This window comes from Panthera leo, chromosome E3, assembly GCF_018350215.1.
Source record: "Panthera leo isolate Ple1 chromosome E3, P.leo_Ple1_pat1.1, whole genome shotgun sequence".
Classification (NCBI taxonomy): Eukaryota; Metazoa; Chordata; class Mammalia; order Carnivora; family Felidae; genus Panthera; species Panthera leo.
In genome coordinates, this window is record NC_056694.1 from 23,716,385 (window position 1) to 23,743,501 (window position 27,117).

Below are 27,117 nucleotides of genomic sequence, written 5' to 3' on the forward strand. Positions count from 1 at the left end.
AGGGGCCGGCGGAGCGCCCGGGGCAGCGGCTGCGGCGGGACGGCGGCGGCGGGGGCCGCTGCCCCCGGAGGAGCCGGCCGAGATGCTGGCGGAAAACCTGGTGGAGGAGTTTGAGATGAAGGAGGAAGAGCCGTGGTACGACCACCGGGACCTCCAGCAAGGTGAGGGCGCGGTCGCTCCCCGGGCGGGCGGCCTGGACGGGGAGGCTCCCGGGTGCGAAACCGTTAAAAAGTTGGTTTCCCTGGGCGGCTGGCGGACGTCAGGTGCGGGAATGCCCGGCGCTCACCTGGCGTGGGGACCGGGAGGGTGCCCAGCCCGCCGGGAGGCCGCTTCTGCGCAGTGACCCTCACCGTCCCTGCGTGTGGGGTGCTAACTGCGCCGGGCACTGCTGGGACCGCCTCCCCGGTTAGCGGTTGAATCCTCCTCGCGTTACCTGGAAGCTCCGGTTGCCCCTTGCCGGCTCGCGGCCTCCGCACCTCCAGGGGGACCCCCGGCCCACGCCCGGTGGGAGCTGCTGCAGGTGTTGGGGGTAGCAGTGCTGGGGGGCGGGAACGGTGCCGGGCCCTCCCATTTCATCCGCCCGACACCTTACTTGGAGAGCAGCTTCTCTTGTCCCCATTTCCCAGATGAGGAAAGCGAGGCTAAACCGCCAAGTGACCTCCCCCAAGTCAAGCGTGGGGGCAAGCATTTTTGAACCCATACACTCACAATGAGGAGTCCTAGCTACTGCCCAGACCTTATCTCTCCTTTATCACCGGCTTACAGCTTCTTAAGTTGGGTGTCAGAAGGTTGAAAAACTTTTTTTTGCTAATGCATCGTACACCAGATGCCAAGTGAAAATGACTTGAGGCACTTCTGCCTCTGCCACTTCTCCTAGTTGGCATCTAGTTTTTTAGTTGCAAACAGGCTTTCAGATCTGGGCCTGCCTCGGATTTCTTGCTGAAGATGTCTCAAAGAAAAATGTTAAAGCAGCCTTCAGTTTGGAGACAGTGCCCCCACCCTTTTTGGCATATTAATAGAGGGCATTTGCAATTGGGGAACGCTTTTTGTGGATTTTTAACACTGATGCCCATTTAGTCTTCCCATCAAGCTATGGATACTGTTACTGGGGGAGATAGGATTCCACTCCGAACTTCAGAGCAAACTTTTTAACCAGCACACCGAATACTCCTTAGGAATTTTATCCAGGCATCTTCGGTTTCTGCAATTCTGTGCAAATCAACTTTCTCAGCTCTAAAACGTCACTGCAAATGAACATCTCATTTAGTTGAATATTAAATGGCGGTGATACTTGTTCATGCTAATCATTGAACTTGGGGTGGAGGTGGGGAAGGGTGTAGGCTTGAGTAGCTTGTACTTAGAAAAGGAAAACAAGAAAGGAAAACATGACAAGCAACTCTTTTGAGAGGGGAGGTGGTTTTGTTCTTTCTTTTTCTTTTCTTTTTTTTTTTTTTAAGTGTTTCGTGGACAGTCACTTGAACCAAAGTGGTTCACAAGCTCACTTACATAGTCCAAGCTATTCAGTGGTTATAGTGCATGATTTGCCATCATGTTCCCAATATCCACAAGGCAAATTTGTCTTACATTTTAACAAACCCGTTTTCAGAATTCCCCATAAGGATTGATGGCCTAGTTTGATACTTTCTGTAGGATTAATGAGTCAAATACTGCACCATTGCAACATTTCCCTACAATACCTTAAGCAGTTTGTATAATCGAAGCTAAATATTTTTATTTAGCAAGCATAGATCTGTATAGGCCCTTATTAAAAAATCTAGCATAACACTGATCACAAAATAGAGGCTCAGTTTTAATATTTGGTGAACTGAGGCTCTCAAACTGCTTTCATGTCTCTCTTCCATCAGGTGCTTTTGTCCACACTACACTTTACACCCTGTGGGAAGTTGTTAAGAGCAGATTTAAGTTGTAATACTTAAATCTCCAGGAAGCAAATGTAACATGTTGGGGTTACATGTGGAACTCTTTAACCTCTAACCAAAACAAAGTCATCAGATGTTCAAGTTTAATGAAACCTTAATGAGCACAGGTCTAAACCTCCTTAATGTCAGTTTGCATTTGGAATTTGTTCTCTGCTTTTCAGAAGACTTTCACATCTGTTATTACAGTGGACTTTGACAACCCTGTATGTCATAACCAAGTGTGTGGGGGTAGGAATAGGTGTGAAATTGCAAAAGTCATAACTTACCGAATAGGCCTGTAAAAGAATAACGTCTGCACTGTGAATGAAAGAATAGCTTTGTCCCAGTTTTCATTAAAAAAATTTTTTTTAACATTTTTATTTATTTTTGAGAGACAGAGACCGAGCATGAGCAAAGGAGGGGCAGAGAGGGAGATACAGAATCTGAAGCAGGCTCCAGGCTCTGTGCTGACACAGAGCTGGGGCTCAAACCCATCAACTGAGATCATGACCTGAGCCGAAGTCGGACACTTAACCAACCGACTGAGCCACCCAGGAGCCCCTGTCCCAGTTTTTAAAAATTATATATTAAAGAACACCTAAACTTCTAATGAATTTTTAAGTGTGTTAATTTCTGAAAAATTTATTATCTACTCTGTGCCAGGTATTCATCTAGGCACTGGGGCCACAGTGCCTATCCACAAGATAGGATAGGTAAAATCCTACCCTTGGAGTTGACAGTGTAGGAATCTGTTTACTAGAGAAGCCTGGAGATGTTGCCTCCTGGTGTGTGCCCAGCTACAGTGCCTGGTGCATGGTAGGCCCTTAGTAGATATTTGCTGCTAAATACAGTTTGGGAGCAAGTCTGTCCTGTTGAACAGATTGATAAACACATCTAGTGGGATTTTTATCAAGTGCGGGCATTTGTTTATTTTTTTAACATCCTCATTTATTTATTTTTTTTAATTTTTTTTTAACGTTTATTTATTTTTGAGACAGAGAGAGACAGAGCATGAACAGGGGAGAGGCAGAGAGAGAGGGAGACACAGAATCGGAAGCAGGCTCCAGGCTCTGAGCCATCGGCCCAGAGCCCGATGCGGGGCTCGAACTCACGGACCGTGAGATCGTGACCTGAGCTGAAGTCAGACGCTTAACTGACAGAGTCACCCAGGCGCCCCAACATCCTCATTATTAACTTTACTGAGCAAGCCTTGTTTGGAGAGAGCTCCTAAAACAACTTTTTAAGATCCTGTTCTCAAAGTCATTAAACTACAAATTTGTTTCCTTTAGTAATAGAAGTATTATTTAAGTAGATCGACCATATCAAAGTTTGGTGGGGCATTCTTTTTTAAATTAAAATTGCAGAAAAATTCTAATCTCAGAAGGCTCTGGTCCACCATTTATACCTTGTTAGAAACATGTAAAGCTTGTGCAGGCAGAAGGAGAAAACCTTTGCTTTTACAGAACACTTTGATAAAGAGACTGTCTTTTGTCAGCGAGCTGAGTTGGCACAGTAAGAATACTGACAGTGATCTCTATGGGTAAGATCCTTTCTGGGACAGCAGGAGCCTTCTGTGCAGGTAATGATGGTGCTTGCTTTGAAATGTGTGCCTGAGAACAAGGTGGAAAGACTTCAGAGACTAAGTTTTCTTTCAGTCCAACTGCTATTATAATTGTCATTTGGTGAGCTGTGCAAGCTTAGAATAACGCTTCAAGTTTCTACTATATGGATCAGCAAATGAAATCTTAGTTTAAAGGAATCCTTAGAGGGGCGCCTGGGTGGCGCAGTCGGTTAAGCGTCCGACTTCAGCCAGGTCACGATCTCGCGGTCCGTGAGTTCGAGCCCCGCGTCAGGCTCTGGGCTGATGGCTCGGAGCCTGGACCCTGTTTCCGATTCTGTGTCTCCCTCTCTCTTTGCCCCTCCCCCGTTCATGCTCTGTCTCTCTCTGTCCCAAAAATAAATAAAAAAAAAAGTTGAAAAAAAAAATTAAAAAAAAAAATAAAGGAATCCTTAGACTTCTGCTTCTTTTCATGATGAGTACGTTTTCCAAGTGCACAACTAATTTGCTGAATCATTGTTGAAGGGTCATTAAAACTGGCACCATCATTTTTCTTGGTGTTTATATTCAGGCTTTTTTGCTTTCCCAATTATAGTAACGTTGGCAACAGGAGTTACACAGAAGCATCACCCAATGACGCATCTGATTTTGTAATAGGAAAAGCTTTCAGCCTTAATGTTGTTGAATTACTGCTGCAGTCTTCAGCTAACATGGGAATATGTTGTCCTCATGGTTCATGAAAAACTGAAGTCAATTAAAAATAAAATAGCAGTGGAATTTAAAGGTTTCAGAATTTTGGAAGAAAGAGCCTTTAAAAAAAAAATCACTCAGCTGCCAGAGGTAGTTTTGCTTAAGGCATAGGGCTGAGTAGAGTACCGGTTTAAACCTTACAGTTTATCTGTTAAAATAGATGGTTATCATGTACAAAGATTGATTAGTGAAAATATTAAACATATGAAGATACTGATAGGTTGTAATTCTCAAGCCTGCAGGAAATGTGTGGTATTTTTATTTATTATTTTTGATGTCTTATTTATTTTTGAGAGAGACAGAGACAGAGACAGGGCACCAGCAGGTGAGGGGCAGAGAGAGAGAGAGAGAGAGAGAGAGAGGGAGAGAGAGGCAGGCAGACACAGAATCAGAAGCTGGCTCCAGGCTCTGAGCTGTCAGCACAGAGCCTGACGCAGGGCTCGAAACTGTGAGCCATGAGTTCATGACCTGAGCTGATGTCAGATATTCAACCGACTGAGCCACCCAGGTGCCCCAGTGTGTGGTATTTTTAGTGGCTGCCTAGATCAGCTCAGTAAGTTCAATAGGATTTAGAAAAGACCATCTCTTAATGAAAATCCTTATCGTAAACTAGAGATGATCAGGTGTATGAAGCTTCAAAATGATATTGTATCATTTTGTGTCTTACTTTAAAATATAAGGACATTGAACATTCTCCCATTGCCCCCACTAATTATTTAGAAATGCTTCTTGGGCTTCCTGCCAGCTTTTGGCTTCTTATGGTTATGGAAGCCAGATGCTACACAACAGGAAATGAATTTTTTTTAAGACCAAAAAAAGACCCTTGTCTTTAAACCAACAGATGAAGTAATATCCTATTATGCCGTGTGACTTCGCAGACACTTACTTGTAGTTGAGACTTGTTTTTGCCGGAATTCTATCCTAAACATCTATGCAATATTTAGGAGATTGAGACTTCAGGTTACCGAACCAGGTTGGGGCTTTGTTTAACTGGAAATAAGGATTGAGATAAGGGCAAGTCTCAAATTATTTTCTGCTTGCTGTTTACTGGAAGCGTGCTGTGCTTGACATCTCTTTCTTCTGCAGCAGCAGGAGGAGAAAAGCTGCTCCTGGCTGCGTATTAAGTAGCAGGTAGTTTCATAAGTGAATGAAAGTAGTTGAAGATGGCCACAAGTTAGCCTTGATTCTGGAGGAGGTTTTGGCTCAGGTTTTGATCGCTAGTTAAGAACACCTTTGATGAGTCTCTGGTCCTTCCCAGTGAGGAATTTCCACCTTACAACAGGCCAGGAGAGATTTAAGTAATGTCTAGGTAATGTTTATATGCTTTGTCTTTGATAAGCATGGTGGCTTCTTGGTGGGGGGTGGGTGGGGGAGGGCTGTGTACACACATTACACACCCTATGAGTACAAAGCCTCTGCCAGCGGTACATAGTTCCTTCTGCATTTAGTGAAAACAAGATATTAACTTGCCTGGAGTTGTATGTGATTTCACTCACAGAACAGGCAGTAAAAGCCAAGTAGCTCAACTCTGGCTTCTCATCGCCATCTATAAAAACAAGTGAAAAGATTAAGTACCTCATAGAGGGAAATTTACTCTCCACCCGAAACAAAGAGGTGTGTGGGCCTCCTAGTATAAAGATGTGGAGTATGATGTAAGCGAAGTTAGAAGCTGTTGACAGTAGTTTTTGTGCGGTGACTCACCATGTAGATTTGGTCAGTCAGGTAGCATCTTTGTGCTTCAGGTTGTTTCATTTGAAAATCTGGGCTAAATACCTTGAAAAGATAGAAAGATTAATATCTCTTAAGTGCTTTGAGCTGTTCGTAAAGTTCTGTGCCTTACGAATAGAAGATGTTATTTCATGGACTTGTTATCTGAAGTCTTAAGTTCATTAATAGGCTTTTTAATATTTAAATCATGAGAAAATATATTTTAACACCTATCTGCCAACATATATACTACTTTATTATAAATGGGTGTAAGATGTTTTAAAATGAGCTGGAGTGGTGTCTGGGAGGTTTTGCTACTTTGTTTTTTCCTAATGAGGAAAAACTAATCAAGTAGAATACTAATTATGCACTCGAGTGGACAGTACCACATAACAAAAATTAATTGCTTTTCTTTTACCACTTTAGGTTAAGTTTTAATGTCGATGGTAATGACTAAACATAAAAACTTGTCAACCTCTAAAAGTCAAGTTTTTAAAGGTTTTTGTTTGTTTTGTAGAGAGAGAGCGCACCAGAGGGACAGAGGCAGGGTGAGAGAGAATCTCAAGCAGGCTCCACACCCAGCACGGACCCCAACGTGGGGTTCGATCTCATGACCATGAGATCCGTGACCTGAGTCAGATGCTTAACCGACTGAGCTACCCAGGTGCCCCTAAAAATTAAAAAGCATATGTAGTGAGGTTCCCTGTTTTCATCATGAATATTGTTTTCATAATATTTTCTGACATTAAGTAAAGTGAGTTTCCATCATACTTAGAGTGAAATTTAAACTGTCTCTACATGGGCTATAAGCTCTCGTATGCTCTGCCTACGGTCCAGCTTCATCTCTTCCCGCTCTCCCTCTCCCGCTTCTATCACACTGGCTTCTTGTCAGGTTGCAGACTCTGCCAGCTTCTTTCTTGTTGAAGTGCCTGTCTCACTTTCTTACTCCTCACTCTTCAAGCCTCAGCTAAAATATCCCCTCAGACTTTTCTTGTGACCTCTTTCTAAAATAGATCCTTTATTCGTTATCACCGAATCTATTTTTTTTCTCACACATCACATTCAGTTGGTTGACAGATCTTTTTAGCTCCACTTTAAACCATATCTGGATTCCTACCCCTGTCTTCATCTCCTCCACTGTGGTCCAAGCCACCACCGTCTCTTACCGAGATGATTGCAGTATCCTCCTGTCACCCTGCTTCCTTCTTTATCTCTTCAGTCTGTTCACACAGCAGCCACTCATCCTGTCACAAGCCTTCACTGGGTTCCATTTTACTCAGAGTAAAAGCCAAAATCCTGACCTTCTTCGTGTGGTCCTATACCAGCTGGCCCGGCAAACTTGGAGCCCCTCTGACTTGTCACCCTCTTGCCCCTTATGCGCACTTCGCGTCAGCCTCATTAGCTCCAATTACACTTCCTCCCAGAGCCTTTGGACTTGTTTTGTCTCTACGTGGAATGGTGGCCCTCTAGATTGATCTAGGTGGGTCATTTATTCAGTTCCTTCACACCTGAGTCCTTTTTGTTTTTTTAATAGTTATTTTGAAAGAGCAAGTGCAAGTGGGCGAGGGGCAGAGAGATGGGGGGACAGAGGATCCGAAGCAGCTCCAGGCTCCCAGCTGTCAGCACAGAACCCGATACGGGGCTCTGACTCCAAAACCTGAGCCGAAGTTGGACACTCAACCGGTTGAGCTGCCTAGGTGCCCCCACATCTTAATTCTAATGTCACCCTGGTCGCGTGTTCATAAATTTCAGCCTCCCACATCCACATTCTTCACATCCCCCTAACTCGATACATTTTTTCTCTTTAGCACTTACTGCTATCTTTTTTTTAAATCTTTTTTTAACGTTTATTTATTATGGAGACAGAGACAGCATGAACGGGAGAGGGTCAGAGAGAGAGGGAGACACAGAATCCGGAACAGGCTCCAGGCTCTGAGCGGTCAGCACAGAGCCCGACGCGGGGCTCGAACTCACGGACCGCGAGATCATGACCTGAGCCGAAGTCGGACGCTTAACCGACTGAGCCACCCAGGCGCCCCAGCTCTTCTATCTATTTTATATTTTATCATGCTGTTTCTCCCAACAGAAAGAAGCTTCATGAGGGCAGGGAATTTTTTAGCTAAGTTCATTCTTCTATTCCTAATGTCCAGAACAGCGTCCGGTATTAATGAAGGTATGCATGCATGTATGAATGAAAAGTGTTTATCACATTTGGCAAATTTATTTACTTATTTACTGTCTGACTTTTCCCATTCATCTCTTGGAATGTCAGGATAACAGGAACTTCATCCATCTTATTCACCATTCTGTAGCCAAAACTTGGCATAGTGCCTAGCAATAAAAACATTAATTTGTGAATCAATGCATACTAATAATACTTTGATTTTGTATGCAGCTTAGTTTCTGAAGTACTTCCTTATATATTATTTCATTTGGTTTTTATAATCTTACACTGATAGGACCATCATCTCTCTACACAAGAATACTAAGTGTAGGGACCTTTAAAGTCACTATATTGAAAGAGTTAACCTGGTAAATGGTAGTCAGAACTGGACCTCAGACCTTCCTACTCAGTTCAGTGCATTTCTCACTATATTGAAGGACCTCCCATGAAAGTTACTATGCAGATAGGTGTTTCAGTTACTTATATTAGAACTATTGTCCATTTTAGTATCATTAAATTTTTGTTTCGGGTATTGTGTATAATACAAACAAACCTTGTTCTTAGGTACATATATGCCTAAGAAGAGAGAGAGTTGGAAAATTAGGCTTAAAATAGAAATATGGTAGGGCTCCCGGGTGGCTCAGCTGGTTAAGTGTCTGACTTGCGCTCATGTCTTGATCTCACAGTTCGTAAGCTCGAGCCCCACATCAGGCTCTGTGCTGACAGTTCAAAGTCTGGAGCCTGCTTTGGATTCTGTGTCTCCTTCTCTCTCTGCCCCTCCCCCACTCATGCTCTGTCTCTCTAGCTCTTTCTCTAAAATAAATAATAAAACATTAAAAAAATTAAAATAGAAATATGGTTTGTGTTAAGTCAAAGTATAAGCTATGGACATGTAATTACCTTAAAAACTCACTGTATTGCTTATCTGATGTGCTCATCTTGGAGAAAGACATGAAGAGAAGTAGAAAAACATGAGAGACCTGGAGCAGGTATTATTACTGATTTTTTTTTTTTTTTAAGTTTATTTTGAGAGAGAGAGGGGGAGGGAGGGGCAGAGGGAGAGAGAGAATCCCAAGCAGGCTCCACAGTGACAGTGCAGGGTTCAAATCCACAAACCTTGAGACCATGATGACCTGAACCAAAATCAAGTGTCCAATGCTTAACCGACTGAGCCACCGAGACACCCCAGTTTTTCCCTTTTTTGACTTAATTTTAGTCTCCTTAGGAGTTCAGGATCTGTAATACATACTTTGACAGATTCACAACAGCCAGATTTCATGGGAACTCTAGAAACTATGGAAAGATCTGCCTGTACTTTGGCATAAAGATCTTCTAGAAGAAAGTAGACAATGATGATATGAATAAGTCCAGTCCATGAGCAAATAATTATGTTAGAGGTCACTGTGATGAATGATCATTTCTGAATGAATAAATACATCTCCATCTTACAAGTAAGGTATATAACAGTGTACATTACTGGGTAGAGGAACCCAGTTCAACTGAATTTTAAGTAGAACTCTGGTTTCTCTCTGTGCCATTTTTCCTTCCATTGGGATCTGACTGAAACTTTGTGTTGGGTTAGGTCCTGATTCATTCTTAAAAAAAATTTTTTTTTAATGTTTTATTTATTAAAAAAAATTTTTTTTAACGTTTATTTATTTTTGAGACAGAGAGAGACAGAGCATGAACGGGGGTAGGTCAGAGAGAGGGAGACACAGAATCTGAAACAGGCTCCAGGCTCTGAGCTGTCAGCACAGAGCCCGATGCAGGGCTCTAACTCACAGACCGTGAGATCATGACCTGAGCTGAAGTTGGCCACTTAACCGACTGAGCCACCCAGGCGCCCCTGTTTTATTTATTTTTGAGAGCAAGAGAGAGCACAAGTTGGGGAGGGGCAGAGATAGAGGGGGAGACACAAAATCCAAAACAGACTCGAGGTTCTGAGCTGTCAGTGGAGAGCTCGACGTGGGGCCCAAACTCCCAGACCATGAGATCATGACCTGAGCCACCCAGGTGCCCCTTGATTCATTCTTATTTTAAGCACTGGGTTATATACAAGGTTGAAGTGTGATCATTTGCATTATTGTGCTTGTTGACTTGTTGTGCTAGATCTCCAACTTGCTGCTGAACTTGGGAAGACATTACTGGATCGGAACACAGAGTTGGAGGATTCTCTTCAGCAGATGTACACAACCAATCAGGAGCAGTTACAGGAAATTGAGGTAATTTACTCATTAAGAGAGTTACGCTTTGAGGTATGGCTTATTGCTGTTACTGTACCAATCATGTTCTGCACTTTCAAAGAACCATTGGAGAGGGTGGGGAGGTTGATTTCTATTTTCTTTATGCTTTCCCAACATAGAAGTCTGATGAAAGAAATTTCTCTCTTCACCCTTGGTGAAGTGTATTAGAAGTAAATGGTCCAATATTTACCAGTATGTGAAGCACAATAAAGTTGTCCATATTATACTTCATTTTTTACTTTTTTCTTTTAAAAAATGAATTATGCAATATTCCAGATATGCCAAGAGGTATAAGAATAATACAGTTAACAGCTGTGTACCCACCACCCAGCTGAAGTAAAAATACCCACATTGTTGAGGCTCCCTCCTTGGTTACAGCCCCTCTCCTAACCACTGCCAAACTCCATCCTAAATTTGGGTTTAGATGGAAAAAATTTTAAATCATATTACCTGATTTCATAATATGTTTAAACTTCTTATGCCATTCAGGAGTGCCTGGGTGGCTTAGTCAATTAAGCATCTGACTCTTGATTTCGGCTAAGGTCATGATCTGACCTTTGTAAGATCCCAGCCCTAAGTCAAGCTCCGTGCTCAGCGTGGAGCCTGCTTGGGATTCTCTCTCTCTGCCTCTCTCTCTGCCCCTCCCCTGCTCGTGCTCACTCACTTGCAATCTCTCTTTCTCTCTCAAAATAAATAAGTAAACTTAAAAAAAACAAAACAAAACAACCTTCTTGTGCCATTCAAAGAATTAATCAGGGACACCTGACTGGTTCAGTCAGTAGAGCATGTGACTCTTGATTTCAGGGTCTTAAGTTTGAACCCCATGTTGTGGGTGGAGTTTACTTAAAAAAATTAACCATAAAATAGATATTTCTTTCTCCCTGCTATGACCTTAATTTATTTACATTTTTAGTAGATTTAAAAAAAAATTTTTTTTTTAATGTTTTATTTATTTTTGAGACAGAGAGAGACAGAGCATGAACGGGGGGAGGGACAGAGAGAGAGGGAGACACAGAATCGGAAGCAGGCTCCAGGCTCCGAGCCATCAGCCCAGAGCCCGATGCGGGGCTCGAACTCACGGACCGCGAGATTGTGACCTGAGCTGAAGTCGGACGCTTAACCGACTGAGCCACCCAGGCGCCCCAATAGATTTTTTAAAATTAAAAGAGTACTTTTTCCTTTAGTTGAACAAGCTAAAATGAAATATACTAGATTAAGGCTTTAAAAATGCAAGGTGCTGTCTTATAAATGGTCCCACTTTAGTAGCCCAGTTATGTGTAAGCCATGTGACTGTAAAGATGATAATTTTGGATATTAACCTGACAGTTGTCTGATTAGAATACTTTTCTCCATGCTCCAACCCCCCCCCCCATATGCCCACCCAAAAAAGCTTTGCACTTAAATTACAATTCCTTCTCTTCAAATTGGTACATTAAAACCAGCACTCTAGTGTGAGTGTAAAAGACCTTAGAACAGTGATCACGGGCACCTGGGTAGTTCAGTTGGTTAAGTGTCTGACTTCTGATTTCAGTTCCAGTCATGATCTCACAGGTTCATGAGATCAAGCCCCACCACAGGCCCTGTGCTGATAGCGAGGACCCTGCTTGAGATTCATTCTCCCCCTCCCGCCCCTCCCCAACTTTTGCACACTTGCTCACAAGTGTGCTCTCTCTCTCAATAAACAAGTAAATATTCTAAAAAAACCAACCGTGATCAGAACTTACTGAGTCTAATTATATACTGAACCAGGTTCTAGAAACTCAAAGAAGTAGAATTATATATAGTCCTTGACTTCTAAGCAATCAAAATTACACAAACTTCAATTTTTTAATACAAATAAATCTACCATCAAAACTAAGGCAAATTCATAATCTCAGTATTCTTATTTTTACGTAGTAGCCATAATTAAGATGTGTATATACAGTCGATCTGCCTCTTCATCAGGATTTATGAATATAGCCAATAATGTGATTGGCTATGTGGGAAATACACTTTTATCGTTCTAGGAAGGTGTATCTTGTAATGATATTAAAGTCACCAGCTGCCACTTTTAGCGCTTTTCTATATCAGAAGAGTGTAGAACATGCCATACCCAAAATTAGATGTAATTACTGTACAGTTTGTCAGAAACCTAAAAATGCAGAAAAACCAGGCATTTTTTTGAAAGTTTATTTATTTATTTTGAGAGAAAGAGAGGGAGCATGTGCATGTGAGTGGGGGAAGGACAGACAGAGAGAATCCCAGAGAGAATCTAACAGCACAGAATCTGACTCAGGGCTTGATCCCATGAACTGTGAGATTATGACCTGATCCAAAACCAAGAGTTGGGTGCTTAATTGACTGAGCCACCCAGGTGCCCTCCAGAAATACCAGAATAAGTTTTTTAAAACTGTTAAAACTAGCCAAATGTTGTACGTGCTCAAGAAATTCGTACTTGCTTTGTGTTGTAGACTTTGCTTTACAACTCATCAGAAGATGTCCTAGGGTAGTCTATGAAGTAGTCTATGAAGACTATCATATACTGTGAGATATGTCTATTAGTATTTGTGTAGAAGCATTTTCTTAATACACTGTATTGATGTTTTCTATGAAAAGCACCTGTAAATCATTGTAACTGAATTCTATAACTGCTACTTATTTTAGAATATCTCCCAAGTATAGATGAAAAAAGGGTATTATTTGCATACTAAGAGAATGATGCCTATTTGCTACCACTGTAGGAGATCACAAACACAATTGCTTTATGATCTAAGTTACTTATTTTCTACCTTTTTTTCCCTGTTGTATTGAGGAATATTAAGACAGATTGTTAACATTCTGAAAAAAAAAATCCACAGATCTTTAAGATTCTCCAAATCTATAAGTAACACTCTATACCATCTATTGTTTTCTATAAGATGTTGCAAAGCGTAATGGAAATGAACTACTCATACTCAGTTCACATCTTAATGGTTAAATAAATATGAAATTAAATACATGTATAAACTATTCAAATAAATTTAGCCTGGAGTATTCCAGAAATGTTTTCATGAATCTCTTGTTTCCATAATAGAGCATGCAGTCCCCTGGTTCTTAGATCCAAGAATTGTAGCTTTCAACATTTTACTCTTTATCTAAAGCTGTGTTTTGGCTGAGAACAACACTGTCATAGATTACTTCTCTGCCATTGCACTTGGCTTTCTTCTTTCTTTTTGTAAATCACTTTATGAAAGTCAATGGGGATGGGACAAAATGGGATGAAATGGCAGTGCTGGTTAAGCCCACTTAGCAGTGAGAGGACCCCCACAAACTGGCCTTGTTGCCTGCTCAGTTCACATCTGCTCCTGTGCGGACTTACAAATCACAACATAGACTTGCAAGAGTCTAAAACAAGGAAGGCTTGATGTTCTTATAAAAGTAAGTGGGCAACCAAAGAGCCTAATTCCCTACTAAAAGGGAATTATGTGCCTCTTATCGTTGTAACCTTTAGGAACCCCCTAAACTTTATAAGGGCTCTTTCCTTAATTAAAACCTTCTATCAGTTTCTTTTTCTCTTTTAAGTAAACTTTTTATTGAAATACACATGCAGAAAACACAGATCCTAAGTATATAGTTCAATGAGTTTTCATAAAGTAAACATATTAATACAGTCAACACCCAGATAAGAAATGAGAACATTATCAGCTCTGCCAGTTGTCACTGCCACTAACCGGCATTCTAACACCTAGATTAGCCTGTTTGAACTTTACGGCTTGTATAGGTTTTTTGTTTTTTTAATTTTTTAGCGTTTTGTTTTTTCTTTTTTTAGAGACCGTTAGCCGGGAAGAGGGGCTGAGGGAGAGGAAGGGAGAAAGTGAGAGAGAATATTAAGCAAGCTCCATGCTCATTGTGGGGCTCGATCTCATGAACGATGAGATCATGACCTATGCCAAAATCAAGAGTTGGGTGCTCAAACAACTGAGCTACCTGGGTGCCCCCCACTTGGACACTTTTTTTTCTTAATATTTTTTAGTTTGTTTGTTGTTTATTTTTTAAATTTATTTAGTTTGTTTGTTTTATTATTGAGAGAGAGCAGAAAAGAGTAAGCAGGGGAGGGGTAAAGAGAGAGGGAGAGAAAGAACCCGAAGCAGGCTCTGCACTGTCAGCACAGAGCCCAGCGTGGGGCTAGAACCCTGAACCGTGAGATCATGACCTGAGCCGAAATCAAGAGTCGGATGCTCAACCAACTGAGCCACCCAGGTGCCCCCCACTTGTACAAGTTTTAAGCTAACTTTTCAGAATGTTTATTGGGAGTTTTCCTGATTAGAAAAGTAGTACATGATCATTTTTTGAAGTTAGTAAAAGGTGTAATTGAAAACCAGAAAGTCAGCCTTTACTCTACCCCCAGAAAAATTTGAAATGAGACAATCCATAAAAATAGTACTGGTACAAACTACTTAAAGTGGATAAACAATATTGCAGAACTGGTAATAATACTAGGATAAAATCCCCCAAACTGGACTCATTATAGACATTATGGAAATAGACAACTAAGAAACTGTCAAAGGGTATTTTGAAAATAGAACTACAAATGTGCTCTCAAATACTCAGCGGGTTTCAAATAATCCTAGTAGAAATTGATCAGTATTCTTTTAGAGATGGTTATTAATTGTAAAAAAGAAAAAATATTAAACTATTGAAAGTAATGATTGGCTTCAGAGATGCCTGCAGCCTGTGTCACTTGTATTCAGTGTTGATCTGCACAGTAAGTTTTTCTCTCCTGGATGAGGGGAGGAGAGAGTACTTCAGAGAGTAATGAGATCTGACACCTCAGACACAATTGGATTCTCTTCAAGATTCCTACAAACACGTAAGCAAGCCTACAGCCTTGTGTTTTGTTGCCTCTCTGCTTGGAAATCTGCCTGATTCCCAGCAGTGACAGGACTTGTCACTCCCACTCAAAGGTCTGGCCTTCAAGGCATCCCTTCTTTCATCAAGAGGTTATGTCTTCCTTAGAAATTTTAAAGCATTTTATGCTTCCTTTACTACATTTACCAATATTCTGTATATTATATTGACTGATTTGTTTCAGTCCCTCCTCCCCACACCCATTTGTTTCCCTTTGCTGTTGCTGTGTTTATCCATGATAGATCATCAATAAACGCGTGTTGAAATCAGTATCTTAAGAGAGGACAGATAAACAGTTTGCAATCCACGTCTGATGATTCCTAAGCTGTGGGTTTCCACCTCTGGAGATTTTTTTAAGAAGATGGAAGGAGCTCTGGCTTCAGCCTTAGAAGATTGAGGTTTAAGCCCTCAATTCTATGGCAAATAGCTAGAGACTTGAGGCATGTGAATTACTTCTCAGGTCCGGTTTGCTCCACTGTGTCTTGGTGGTAAGAATGCTTGTACTACATTGGTACAGACTTGTTCTGAGGGGATGAGATTATGTAAGTGTTTGCTTTTATTTTGGATGTAGAAATTGTTGCACAGTTTATCCGTGTTTTAAGAATTTTAGTAATGAAAGAATCTTAATTCAGAAAAAAAAATAAATCCTTTTCAATTACTGGAAAATTGATCTTAAAAACAAGCCAAGCTTTTAATAGATTATATTATAAATGGTTTTTATTTTCATATTCATGCCCTTTTTTTCCAACTTAAATTTCCTACAGGGGAAATAAAATATTTTAATCAGGGAAAAGAGGTTTTTCAAAGGTAATAAGAAATCTTTCTTCAGTATTGTAGAAGGTCATTTTGATTCTAAATTCAGAGGATTTGGGCTGTAACCCTTAGTATAAGGATAATCCCAAAAAAAGCCAAATTTCCATTCCATTCCTTATGCATTTTTAGTCGGGGTTGTTGGTCTTTCCCTGCATTCTAGGTTGGGGTGCTACAATTGCAAATAGGTGTTAATATAATTCTGCTGGCCTTTCTTTTTTAAAGGGTTGCCTCAGTTGTAAGGTGACCTGTTTTATAGCTTTTGTGCATAACCTGAACCTTGTACTCACAGTCAAGGTGACCTTCTATGTAAATTCCAAGACAGGCATGTGATAACTCACAGAACTTAAATGTTTATACTTTTGCCTATAAAATGAACATTTTTGCCTGTGATTTTGCTACTTTCATGTTCCCCTCCCAATGTTTTGCTTAAATGTCTCCCTTTCCACGGTTTAATATGGCAGATACTTTTGTACGTGAGCAGTTTTTGCCACTTGAATTTGGGGATCTTGGCAGTCCCATCAAATTTACTTGAGGTTGTGTATCAAAGATTCTGGATGGAGAAAACCAGAACATTAGTAGCATACCTGTGCCTTTAAATGAAGGTTAGAAAATGAGCTAACCTGTTTCCTTCTAGATTGAGAAAAAATTTGATAAAACTAATTTGAAACTTGAGAGGCCAAGCATAAAGCGTTATACTCTACATAAATGGAGTCTGGATTCTCTAGCCCTATATGAGAACTTGCTGAGAGATCTATTAATTTTTCTTTTAAGTTGCTGACCAAGTTAGTTCAGACTTCTTTGTTAGGTAATCTGTTACAGGTTCTTGGGGGAAGTAAAGGGCTTCTCTGATTAGTTTTGATTTAATAATAATAAGATTAAACTCCTACCATGTGAAAACAAGCTCCCTGCCATTCTTTAGATTGTTCTTAAAGCCAAATCCTCTAAGACCAAAACATCACAAGCTCTTTGTAAATGGTCTCATTGTGTTTTTATTACAGGTTGATATATCAAATGAGGGGGACTTATGGTAGCTTTTTTTTTTTTTTAGCATGCTAGTCTTCTGCACCCCCCAGTGTGTGGTTTTACTGTCCGTAGTTTCAGTTATTGTGGTTAGACCCTGTCCAGAAGCAGATGATCCTCTTCCTGATGGATGGTCAGAAGGTCACTATTAGCCCAACAGCTGTGTCACACCTCCTGCGTCCTCTTGTGGGCATTTTATCACCTCCCATCATCACGAGAAGGTGGTACACGACTATGAGATATTTTGAGACCACATTCGTATAACTTCTATTACAGTATATAGTTATAATTGTTCTATTTTATTATTAGTTACTGTTAATTTCTCACTATGCCAAATTTAAATTAAACTTCATCATAGGTATGCATGGATGTATAGGGAAAAAACGGTCGTATATTTAGGGTTTAGTACCAAACATGGTTTAGGCATCTGCTGGGGGTCTTTGAATGTGTATCCCCAGTGGATAAAGGGGGACTGCCCTAGCCTCTTTGTACTTATTTGCGTATTTACTTGTTTCCTTTATGTTGGCCACAACTCTAATTTGAACATTATATCTTTAAAAGGGGTCAACAGCTTGGAGCCCACATAATAGCTGGTAGGAATTATAAAGGTCTTTCAGATTACTGGAAGGTATTCTTGCCATGGGAATAAATTAGAAACATCTATAAATGGAGCTAGAGAGGAGAGAATTAGTGGCTAACAGGGCCTTTTCCCAAGAGGGCTTTACCCAAGACCCTTCTCAAAATCTTTCAGTTAAGTGTCTCAACATTTCAGTGGCCCTAGTTGTGTAGAGAGCACAATAAGCTGTTGTCCAGAAGTCTAGAAATTGCTGTTTAGGGGCACTTGGCTGGCTCAGTTGGTAGAGCATGTGACTATTAATCTCAGGGTCTTGAGTTCAAGCCCCACAGTAAGAGTAGAGCCTACTTGAAAGAAAGAAAGAGAAAAGGAAGGAAGAGAAAGAAAGAAAGAAAGAAAGAAAGAAAGAAAGAAAGAAAGAAATTGACATTTAGCCAATGTATTTTTAGTCCCTACTGTGTGTCAGGAATTGTGCTGAATGAACTAGGTATACAGAAGAGGCTTTCCTTTTCAAGGAGGGTTAGAAAGACTGGACACTAACAACTATGCAATTTGGGTGTTTATTATTACACTGTTTTGAGGGAAATTAATAGGGTGCCTTGGGAAGGGGCTGCTTTCCAGGGGGTGGTTTGGAAAGGCTGCTGAAGAGGTTACGTTTGAACAGAGACCTAAATTTGTGCCATACTCGATGCTGAGCATGGAGCCTGCTTAAGATTCTCTCTCTCCCTCTGTCCCTCTCCCCCACTTGAGCTCTCTCTCTAAAATAGAAAAAATAAAAAATTTATGTCATAGGTCCCTTTGGCTGTCTAGTGAGGTCTGTGTGATGATCCTCTTAAAATACATAGAGTTACAAAGGGAATCTGTTAGATTGAAATGCCTATCAAAACATTGAAAAAAATGAATGTGTGATGTAGTAATAAGTTTCTTTATTAATACATTAAATACTAGGATCTAGGGGCGCCTGGGTGGCTCAGTCGGTTGAGCGTCCGACTTTGGCTCAGGTCATGATCTCACAGTTCGTGGGTTCGAGCCCCGCATTAGGCTCTGTGCTGACCGCTTGCTCAGAGCCTGGAGCCTGCTTCAGATTCTGTGTCTCCTACTCTCTCTGCCCCTCCCCTACTCACTCTTTGTCTCACTCTGTTTCTTAAAAATAAATAAATGTAAAAAAAAAAATTTAAAAAAATACTAGGATCTAATGTCAGACTAAAAACTGTAATTTCAAATAGTGATGAGTGTTACCAATGAATCAAGATTTCTGCAGCCTCTCTGACATGATATGAAAATGTCTGTGATTTCTATTGGTGATAAAGTCCTAGGTGCCCTGTCATACTACTGGTGGCTTGCTGCCTCCATTCAAAATCAAAGGGAATGCTAAATTTCAGTTAGAAGTTAGAGAAAATGAACACGTAACTTCTCTTTCATCCAAGTTTACAGACCCTCTCAATTCTGTGTGAGGACCCCATGTTAAGAACTGCTGGATTAGATGGAGCCAGCAGGAAAAACACATCCTTAAAGGAAGGGGGAGCTTGCTTAGAGTAAGGCAACTCTGCATTTTTAAGGTAAATGTGTGAAATGAGGAAGAATCAGTAGCTTCCCGGTGAAACTGGAAAAACCATTTAAGAGACAGTTGGGAAAATATTAATACTGAAACATAAATAGTTGATAGTAAGGGATTATTGGGGTATTTAGGTATGGTTAAATTGTAGTTAAAATGGTTCTCTTAGAAATACATGAATCTGTATACCTCAATTAAGATGTCTTGGATGTGTGGGATGCCCGTGTGGCTCAGTGGGATAAGCGTCTGACTGGATTGCAGCTCAGGTCATGGTCTCGTGTTTCGTGGGATCGAGCCCAGTGTCAGGCTCTGTGCTGACAGTGCAGAGCCTGCTTGGGATTCTCTCTCCCTCTCTTTTTCTCAAAAGAAATAAGCTTAAAAAAAAAAAAAAAAAAAAAGGCTGTCTTGGATTTGCTTAAAATGATTGGAGATGAGAGTAGAAAAGTAGAGGTGTGACAAGACTGATAACTGTTGAAAGTGGATGATGGATAGATGGAGCCTCATTAAACCATTTTTCTGCATTTATATGTTTGAAATTATCCATAATAAAAAGCTTTTTAAAGGTAGATAAAATTAGCCATCTGCAAAGAGTCAGTACTTGGGTGGACTAAGAATTTAGGAAGCAGCACTCAAGGTGAAAACACCTCATACATTATTTCCCGGAAGTATGGTAAAAAATGCTACTGCAGCAGTTTAATACAGCTTCATCTTTGTGGAGCGCTCCAACTAAACCAAGTCCTAAGAAGGGAAGCGGTAAACAGTAAGCTTAAGAATCACTGTTGATCTAAGTGAATGCTGATGCCTCCCGGACCCAAGAGAAAGAGACACTAGGTTAGGGGAGGGGGGAGACCTCCAGGATTTTCCATGTCAAAGAACAACATTCCTCTAGTAAGTGTGATCCATGGACCACTCTTACTAATACCACCTGGGGTTTTTGCTAAAAATACAGAATGCTGGCTCTACCCCAGTCTCACTGACTCAAAATTTTAGGGGAAAGGGGCCCAGGTTCCTATAGTTTAATCCCCCAGATGAATCTTAACACATGTAAAGTTTGAAAACGATAACTGTAGGTAGAGATGAGAATACCTTTTATCGAGCAGTTGTACCATATGCCAGATACCATGCCAAACCCTTCACATTCTTTTTAATCTTAGAGCAACGCTTGTGAGGTAGGTGATGAGGAAATCTCACCTTAGAAGAATTAAGCTACTTGCCAAAGGTCACCTGGTTAGAAGTGGTAAAGTGTAACTTCAAATTCTGACCCCAGAGCCTATGCTTTTAGCTATGGCAGCCTCCCACCAGGCTCTTCTCTCATCCAATGCCCACCACAAGATTTCTGTGAGAATTGAAAAAATTATAAAGCAGATGTGTCCTACAGAGGATGTGAATATTCTAGTCACCGGGCAGAGACCGCTCCTATTGTAAATTAATACTTAGTGTCTGGTCTATGTGTTACCTTTTTTTCAGGTTGTTGTGAATCCTCCCAAAGAATACTTAAGGCCTCTACTTGATATAAAAGCGGCTTGCAAAATTTCTGTAGCTATTGTATGTATTCCTGTGTTCTAAACCTTTGTTCCTAAGAGATTGAACACCTTCCCTTCATTGACGGGACCTACTAGGACATTGCCAGCCAGAGGGCAGGGTTAAGGGCCGACTCCTGGAGAAGCTGGTGGGGGTGGAGGGAATGAAGAATAAACAGAAGCTTTTACAGGGACTGCTCTGTGCTCACTTACCTTATTTAATACTTCAAGCCCTACAAGATAGGTTAGTAACCGATCCACAGTTCCTTATTTTCAATTCCAAACCCAAAAGGCTCTGTAAAATAAGATTTTTTTCTTAAGTTTACAGCAGATTCATTTGGCAGCAAACTCTGAACTAAACTGCTGTGAGGCTGTTTTATGATCCTTATTCATACTTTTTGATGCAGAAATATTAATGCTCAAGGGGTGCCTGCCTAGGTGGCTCAGGTCATGGTGGTTTGGGAGTTCTAGCCCTGCATAGGAGCCTGCTTGGGATTCTCTCTCTCCCTCCCCCTCTCTCTGCTCCTCCCCCATTTGCACTCTCTCCCTCTTTCAAAATAAGTAAATAAACTTTAAAAAAAGTTTAAAATATTAATGTTCAATTATAGGGTGCTGCCCATACCTCACTGAGGATGCTATAAAGCGTATGGTGTGTGTGCCATGTTGTTCTAAAATTTAAATAATTTTCTAAAACATTTTTGGCCCCAAGAGTTTCAGATGAGAAAGTTGAAGTTAGGAGAGTTAAGTGTTTTCTCAACACCTTGCTACCAAGTTATAGAATTAGATATAAAAAGGTCACATAGGGGCACCAGGGTGGCTCAGTCAGTTAAGCATCTGCGTTCCTCTCAGATCATGATCTCCCAGTTCATGAGTTCGAGCCCCATTTCAGGCCCTGTGCTGACAGCTGAGAGCCTGGAGCCTGCTTCAGATTCTGTGTCTCCCTCTCTCTCTCTGCCCCTCCTCTGCGTGCTCTCGCACACACTCTCTCAAAAATAAACAATTAAATTAAAAAATAAAAAGGTCATTTATGCTTTGTTTCTCAACTTTGCCACATGGTCATTTAAAGAGCCCATTGAAAATCGTTGAGCATGTTCTTTGAAGGAAATCTATTAGCTCTGCAAATACATTTGTACAGTTGACCCTTGACAACACAGGTTTGAACTGCATTGGTCCATTTACACAAGAATTTTTTTTTTATAAATACAGAACAATACTGTAAAAGTATTTTCTCTTATGATTTTCTTTACATTTTCTCTAACTTCATTGTAAGAATATAGTAGATAGTATATATAACAGACAAAATATGTGTGTTAATCAACTGTTGTCAGTAAGGCTTCTGTCAACAGGCTATTAAAGTTAGGGAGAAGTCAGAAGTTATACACGGATTTTCAACTGTCTGGGGGTCGATGCCCGAAACCCCTGTGGTGTTCAAGCATCAACTGTATAGTTGTATAAAAAGCCCAAGAAAAGTGTTTTTAAGGTCCATTTAGAAAGCAGTCTTAGCTGTACCAGAATAAATAATCTGGTAATTTTTTTATGAGTGAGGAGGATTGTGGTGATAACTTTTCTCACAGCATTAAAAATAACAAGAGTCTTTGAATCCTAGTAAGCTAAATATCTCTTTCTGCTTAAATCAGTGTTATTTTCCCTATTTTTTGGTCCAGGATAGCTCATTTAGAGAAGAAAATTTGATTTTTTTCCAAGCAAAAAATCATCTAACGTTCTCTAAAGAGAGAAAAAATACATGGTCTTTTTGCTTAAACATTGATCATGTGTTCCATACTTTTTTCTCTTGTGGGATTATCAGGCTCCCTATAGATTTTCGTGTTGAATCTTAATTTTATGTATGTATTGTGCTTTGTAAGCATAGATCAGCCTTATGTGATACATAGGATGTTGTTAAGCATTAGGGGAAGTAAACATATAAAGGATGGCCTATGTTTATTTCCTCTTAGATAGGTACTTTAATTGGGATTTAAAGTTTTTTTCATAAAACGAACCTGTAGTATTGTGGCATAATAAAAATCATAGATTTGATCTTTGTCTCCAGTTCCTGGCACAGAGCTTCTAAAACCCTTGGAATTTCCTGAGTGATAGGATGGGAACTGGTTGCCAGAAGGAACACACCCATGTTATTAGAGGGTTAGAACCATCAGTCCAACCCCCACCCTCTGGGGAGGGGACTGGGGCTGAAGATTGAGTTCAGTCACCAATGCCAGTGATTTAATCAATCATGCCTATGCAGTGAAGCTTCAGGAAAACCGTGAAACCAGAGCACATCGATGTGCTGGGAGGGGGATGTGTCTGAAGAGGGCGTAGAAGCACCACTCTGCACTCCCATACTTTGCCCTATGCATCTCTCCCATGTGCTCTTCCTGAGTTGTTCTCCTTTAAAGCAGTCAGTGTAAATACAGCGATTTCCTGAGTTCTGTGAGTTGTAGTGAATTACTGAACCTGAGGGGAGGTCATGGAAACCCTCATATTTATAGCTAGTTTGTCAGAAAGAAGCACAGGTGGTCTCTGAGCCTTGCAACTGGTGTCTGAAGTGGGGCAGTTTCATGGGACTGAGTCCTTCCTAACCTGTGGGGTCACTACAGGAAGGTAGCATCAGAATTGAATTGTAGGCTACCCGGTTGGTGTTAGCGAATCGGAGAATCGGTGTTGGGACGCTGCAGGTGCTTTATCTGCCTAGTGTGTCACCTGGTCACAATCATCTTCTCTTACAGTATCTGACCAAGCAGGTGGAGCTCCTACGGCAGATGAATGAGCAACATGCAAAAGTTTATGAGCAATTAGATATAACAGCACGGGAACTGGAAGAAACCAATCAAAAGCTAGTTGCGGACAGCAAGGCCTCACAGCAAAAGATTCTGAGGTAAATTTTCTAGAATCCATTGACGAAGCCCTAGGGTAAGTCATTTAGTATAAACTAGAATAGAACTTGCACATAGAGGGTTTGGGTCAACACGGGGTATGGTTTAACTTAATTCTTTACGGAGAATAGAGATTAAGTAGAAGTCCTTTCCAATTAAGAAAACCCAGTTTGAGTGGCTGGCGACTAATCTCTCCTCACTGCTTATGCCCTTAATTTAATATGACAGCAGCAAATGGCTTCTATCTGTTCCTCACAGTCTGACTGAAACCATCGAATGCCTACAAACCAACATTGACCACCTCCAGAGCCAAGTGGAGGAGTTGAAGTCATCTGGCCAAGGAAGAAAGAGCCAGGAGAAGTGTGACCAAGAGAAATCAGCACCCAGATTCTCGTGTCTGAAGGAACTCTACGACCTCCGCCAGTAGGAGCCTGCCTTTCTTTGGCATTTATGAGCAGGGGGACGTCTCATGTCAGGGACACATACTGGATCCCAGTAGATTAAAAGTACCATTTTAAGAAATGCCACTTGGTTATTAGACCACCAGTGGTTTGAACAAAACCACCTAACTTAAACATACGATGGATAGAATTCTTGAGTCTTGGTAATTCTGTAAAAGCTTATTTTTGGAAGTCTTGGGAGTGCTCACTTCAGTGTTTTTCATGTGTTAAGTCTTCATGTAAATTAAGTTGCAGTACTTGTGATAGACTACAGATTTAGGGGCTGTACCTCACATTAGGGTGCAAAAAATTGAAATGTCAATAAAACAAGTTTTTTGCCTACAGAAATGCCTTTATAATTTAGAGTTAAGAGACTGAATCTTTAAGGACTATTTATTTCTTGAGCACCTATTGTATGGCAGGTGCTATGCCAGACATGAGTGGTGAGCAAAATAGACACCATTGCTCCTGCCCTCACACTTTCACTCTCAAGGAGGGGCAGATACAATCATCACAAAGATAAACCCAGTTACAAGTTGCCCAGGACTCTACGCAGGAGAGAGACCAGCTTCTGCATTTTGGTAGTTTTCAACCTTGACCCTTCATCAAATCACTTTGGAGTTTTTCAAACTGCAATGACAATGAGGCCCTTAGGCCTAAATTAAAATCTCTAGGTGCAGGTAAAAAACTATCCAGATGATTCTGATGCACAGCCAAAGTCGAGAACCACGGGGCCATTCTAATTTCCTTGAAAGGTATCCATCATACTGCTGGGCTTTGAGAATAGGTGTTCTGAAGTACTTTTAATGGTTAAAAAAAAAAATAGTCACAAAAATTATGTTTTCTTACATGTGTTTATTTGCCAGCCTTACATAATTTCGTGTTAGCCACTGCCCTAGTACGGAATAGGCAAATTAAATAAATAAATAAACAAACAAACAAATAAATAAATAAATAAATAAATAAATAAATAAAAGATAACCATCAGAGTTCCTGAAAAATACTTAGTTGGAAAAAAAAAATCAATCTCTTTTCATTCCCAGTCAACCTACATAATATATTCTTTCAACATTTTTCTCCTAGACACTTTGTGTATGATCATGTGTTTGCCGAGAAGATCACTTCCTTACAAAGTCAGCAAAGCCCCGATGAGGAAGAAAATGAGCACTTGAAGAAAACAGTGACGATGCTGCAGGCCCAGCTGAGCCTGGAGCGGCAGAAGCGGGTGACGATGGAGGAGGAATATGGGCTTGTGCTGAAGGAGAACAGTGAACTGGAACGGCAGCTGGGAGCCACGGATGCCTACCGCGCTCGGGCGCTGGAGTTGGAGGCCGAGGTGGCCGAGATGCGGCAGATGCTGCAGTCGGAGCATCCTTTCGTGAATGGCGTCGAGAAGCTGGTGCCGGACTCTCTGTTCACCCCTTTCAGAGAACACAGCCAGAGCCTGCTGGAGGAGCTGTTCCTGCCTTTGCCAGAAGCACACAGAAGGCCTCTTAAGCGCAGCAGCAGTGAGACGGTGCTGAGCAGCTTGGCCGGGGGGGACATCGTGAGGGGCCACGAGGAGACCTGCATCCGGAGGGCCAGGGCTGTGAAGCAGAGGGGCGTCTCCCTTCTGCATGAGGTGGACACTCAGTACAGCGCCCTGAAGGTGAAGTATGAGGAGTTGCTGAAGAAGTGCCAGCAGGGAGAGGACTCCCTGTCCCACAAGGCTGTGCAGACCCCCAGAGCTCTCGCCAAAGACCTGGTGGGGACCAACGCCCAGCCTGAGCTGGGCCCCAGCGGCTGGGAACCAGCCTCTGTCACCACAGAGCCCGTCAGTTCCCCCACCACCACAACACCTCCGGAATACAAGGCGCTTTTTAAAGAGATCTTTAGTTGCATCAAGAAAACAAAGCAAGAAATAGATGAACAGAGAACAAAATACCGATCTCTCTCCTCTCATTCCTAATTCAACCTCCAGCTCTACTACTAATTGGCTCGTTTCCTTTCACCTCTGTCTCCTACTCCGACTGTTGTCTGTAAACCCCATGGCCACGTGGCTCATGACGTTTGCCTCGCTGTTTTGCTTACTAAGCAGCCAACAGCAGGGAACGAAGGTGGCTGCTGGTGTCAGTTCTATAACCCGGTTCCGTTTAAGCTCCTCAGGAAATCCCGTGACAACCTGGCCTCTGGCTGGCGCACTGATTTGTGTTGTGATTCCTTGAAAAGCCCCAGAACCATTGGAGGGATAGATGTGTGTTCCTAGAGAAGTAGGCCTGGAGTCCCTATATATGTAGTATATAGAGAGCGTATAGTATACTGGGGAAAAGGGCAGAGTTGAAACAAAACTAAGGCGACTCCTACTGCCTCCTCGCTTCTCAAAACTGTGTAGGAGTCAGATGGCTGCCAACCTGAAATGGCTTCATAAACACTGTTGTATACTGTGAACTCGTTAAGAAGAATGTCCAGGAGAAAGCAGGGTCTAACCCAAAATCAACGGCATTAAAAAATACTCCAAGCCTTGAGTTTGGTTACATCTGCTACCAGTTGAGCTGTGACTGACAAGGAATCATAATATGTCTAAATCCAACTGATACCAAACTGAAAGGCAAGCTCTGGTTTGACCTTTGCTGTTACCATCTTGCTAGCTTATGAGCATAGGCCCTGGAGGGCCCCCACCCCCACCTTCAGATGTTTTTACTCAAAGCTATAGTGGTTAGCATAGGCAAATATGTAAATCATTCTTAAAGTCAGACTAAAAAAGCAAGATCAAACCCCTCACTGTGTTGTCCAAGCTGGCTAAGCTGACAGCTACAGGCTGCCCTTGTTCAGTTCCTGTCGTTCCTATAAATGTTTTTGACTTGCTGCAGAAATTCCCATTTGCTACTTTATTAAACAGTATTGTTCTTTGGGAATCTACTCATCCTCTCACTTTGCATACTTTTAATTTAAAACTATTTAAGAGAACTGAAGTTCCACTTACTGTATATATTTTTTCTAAAAACCAAATAAAACTACCTGTGAAAATGAACAAATGGATCACTTGCTTATTTTAAGCTGAAACCATTTTAATGTTCTAACCAACGGTTCCATTTTTTTCTTCCAACAGATATCTCGGAGATTTGATAATGATTTT

The 27,117-nt window shown here is 41.2% G+C and overlaps 2 protein-coding genes across 3 annotated transcripts in view; one reads left to right on the top strand and one right to left on the bottom strand.

The window, feature by feature from the left end:
- The window catches only part of LOC122209954 (transmembrane protein 180-like), a 40,583-nt gene extending 40,147 nt beyond the window's left edge, over positions 1-436 (bottom strand). The window contains exon 1 of the mRNA XM_042922291.1: positions 287-436. The gene's annotated coding sequence lies outside the window, so the exon portion shown is untranslated. The remainder of the gene's footprint in view (positions 1-286) is intronic.
- CDR2 (cerebellar degeneration related protein 2) lies at positions 1-27,016 on the top strand. Of its 2 annotated transcripts, none has more exons than XM_042922293.1 (5): positions 1-161; positions 10,208-10,320; positions 23,416-23,564; positions 23,821-23,985; positions 25,086-27,016. In XM_042922293.1, the coding sequence occupies exons 1-5, from the start codon at positions 83-85 to the stop codon at positions 25,948-25,950; spliced, it is 1,371 nt and encodes a 456-aa protein (XP_042778227.1). In that variant the 5' UTR covers positions 1-82; the 3' UTR covers positions 25,951-27,016. The 2 variants fall into 2 exon arrangements, with proteins under 2 accessions (XP_042778227.1, XP_042778226.1); XM_042922292.1 differs by lacking the exon at positions 1-161 and adding an exon at positions 8,034-8,107.
- The last annotated feature ends 101 nt before the right edge of the window (positions 27,017-27,117 follow it).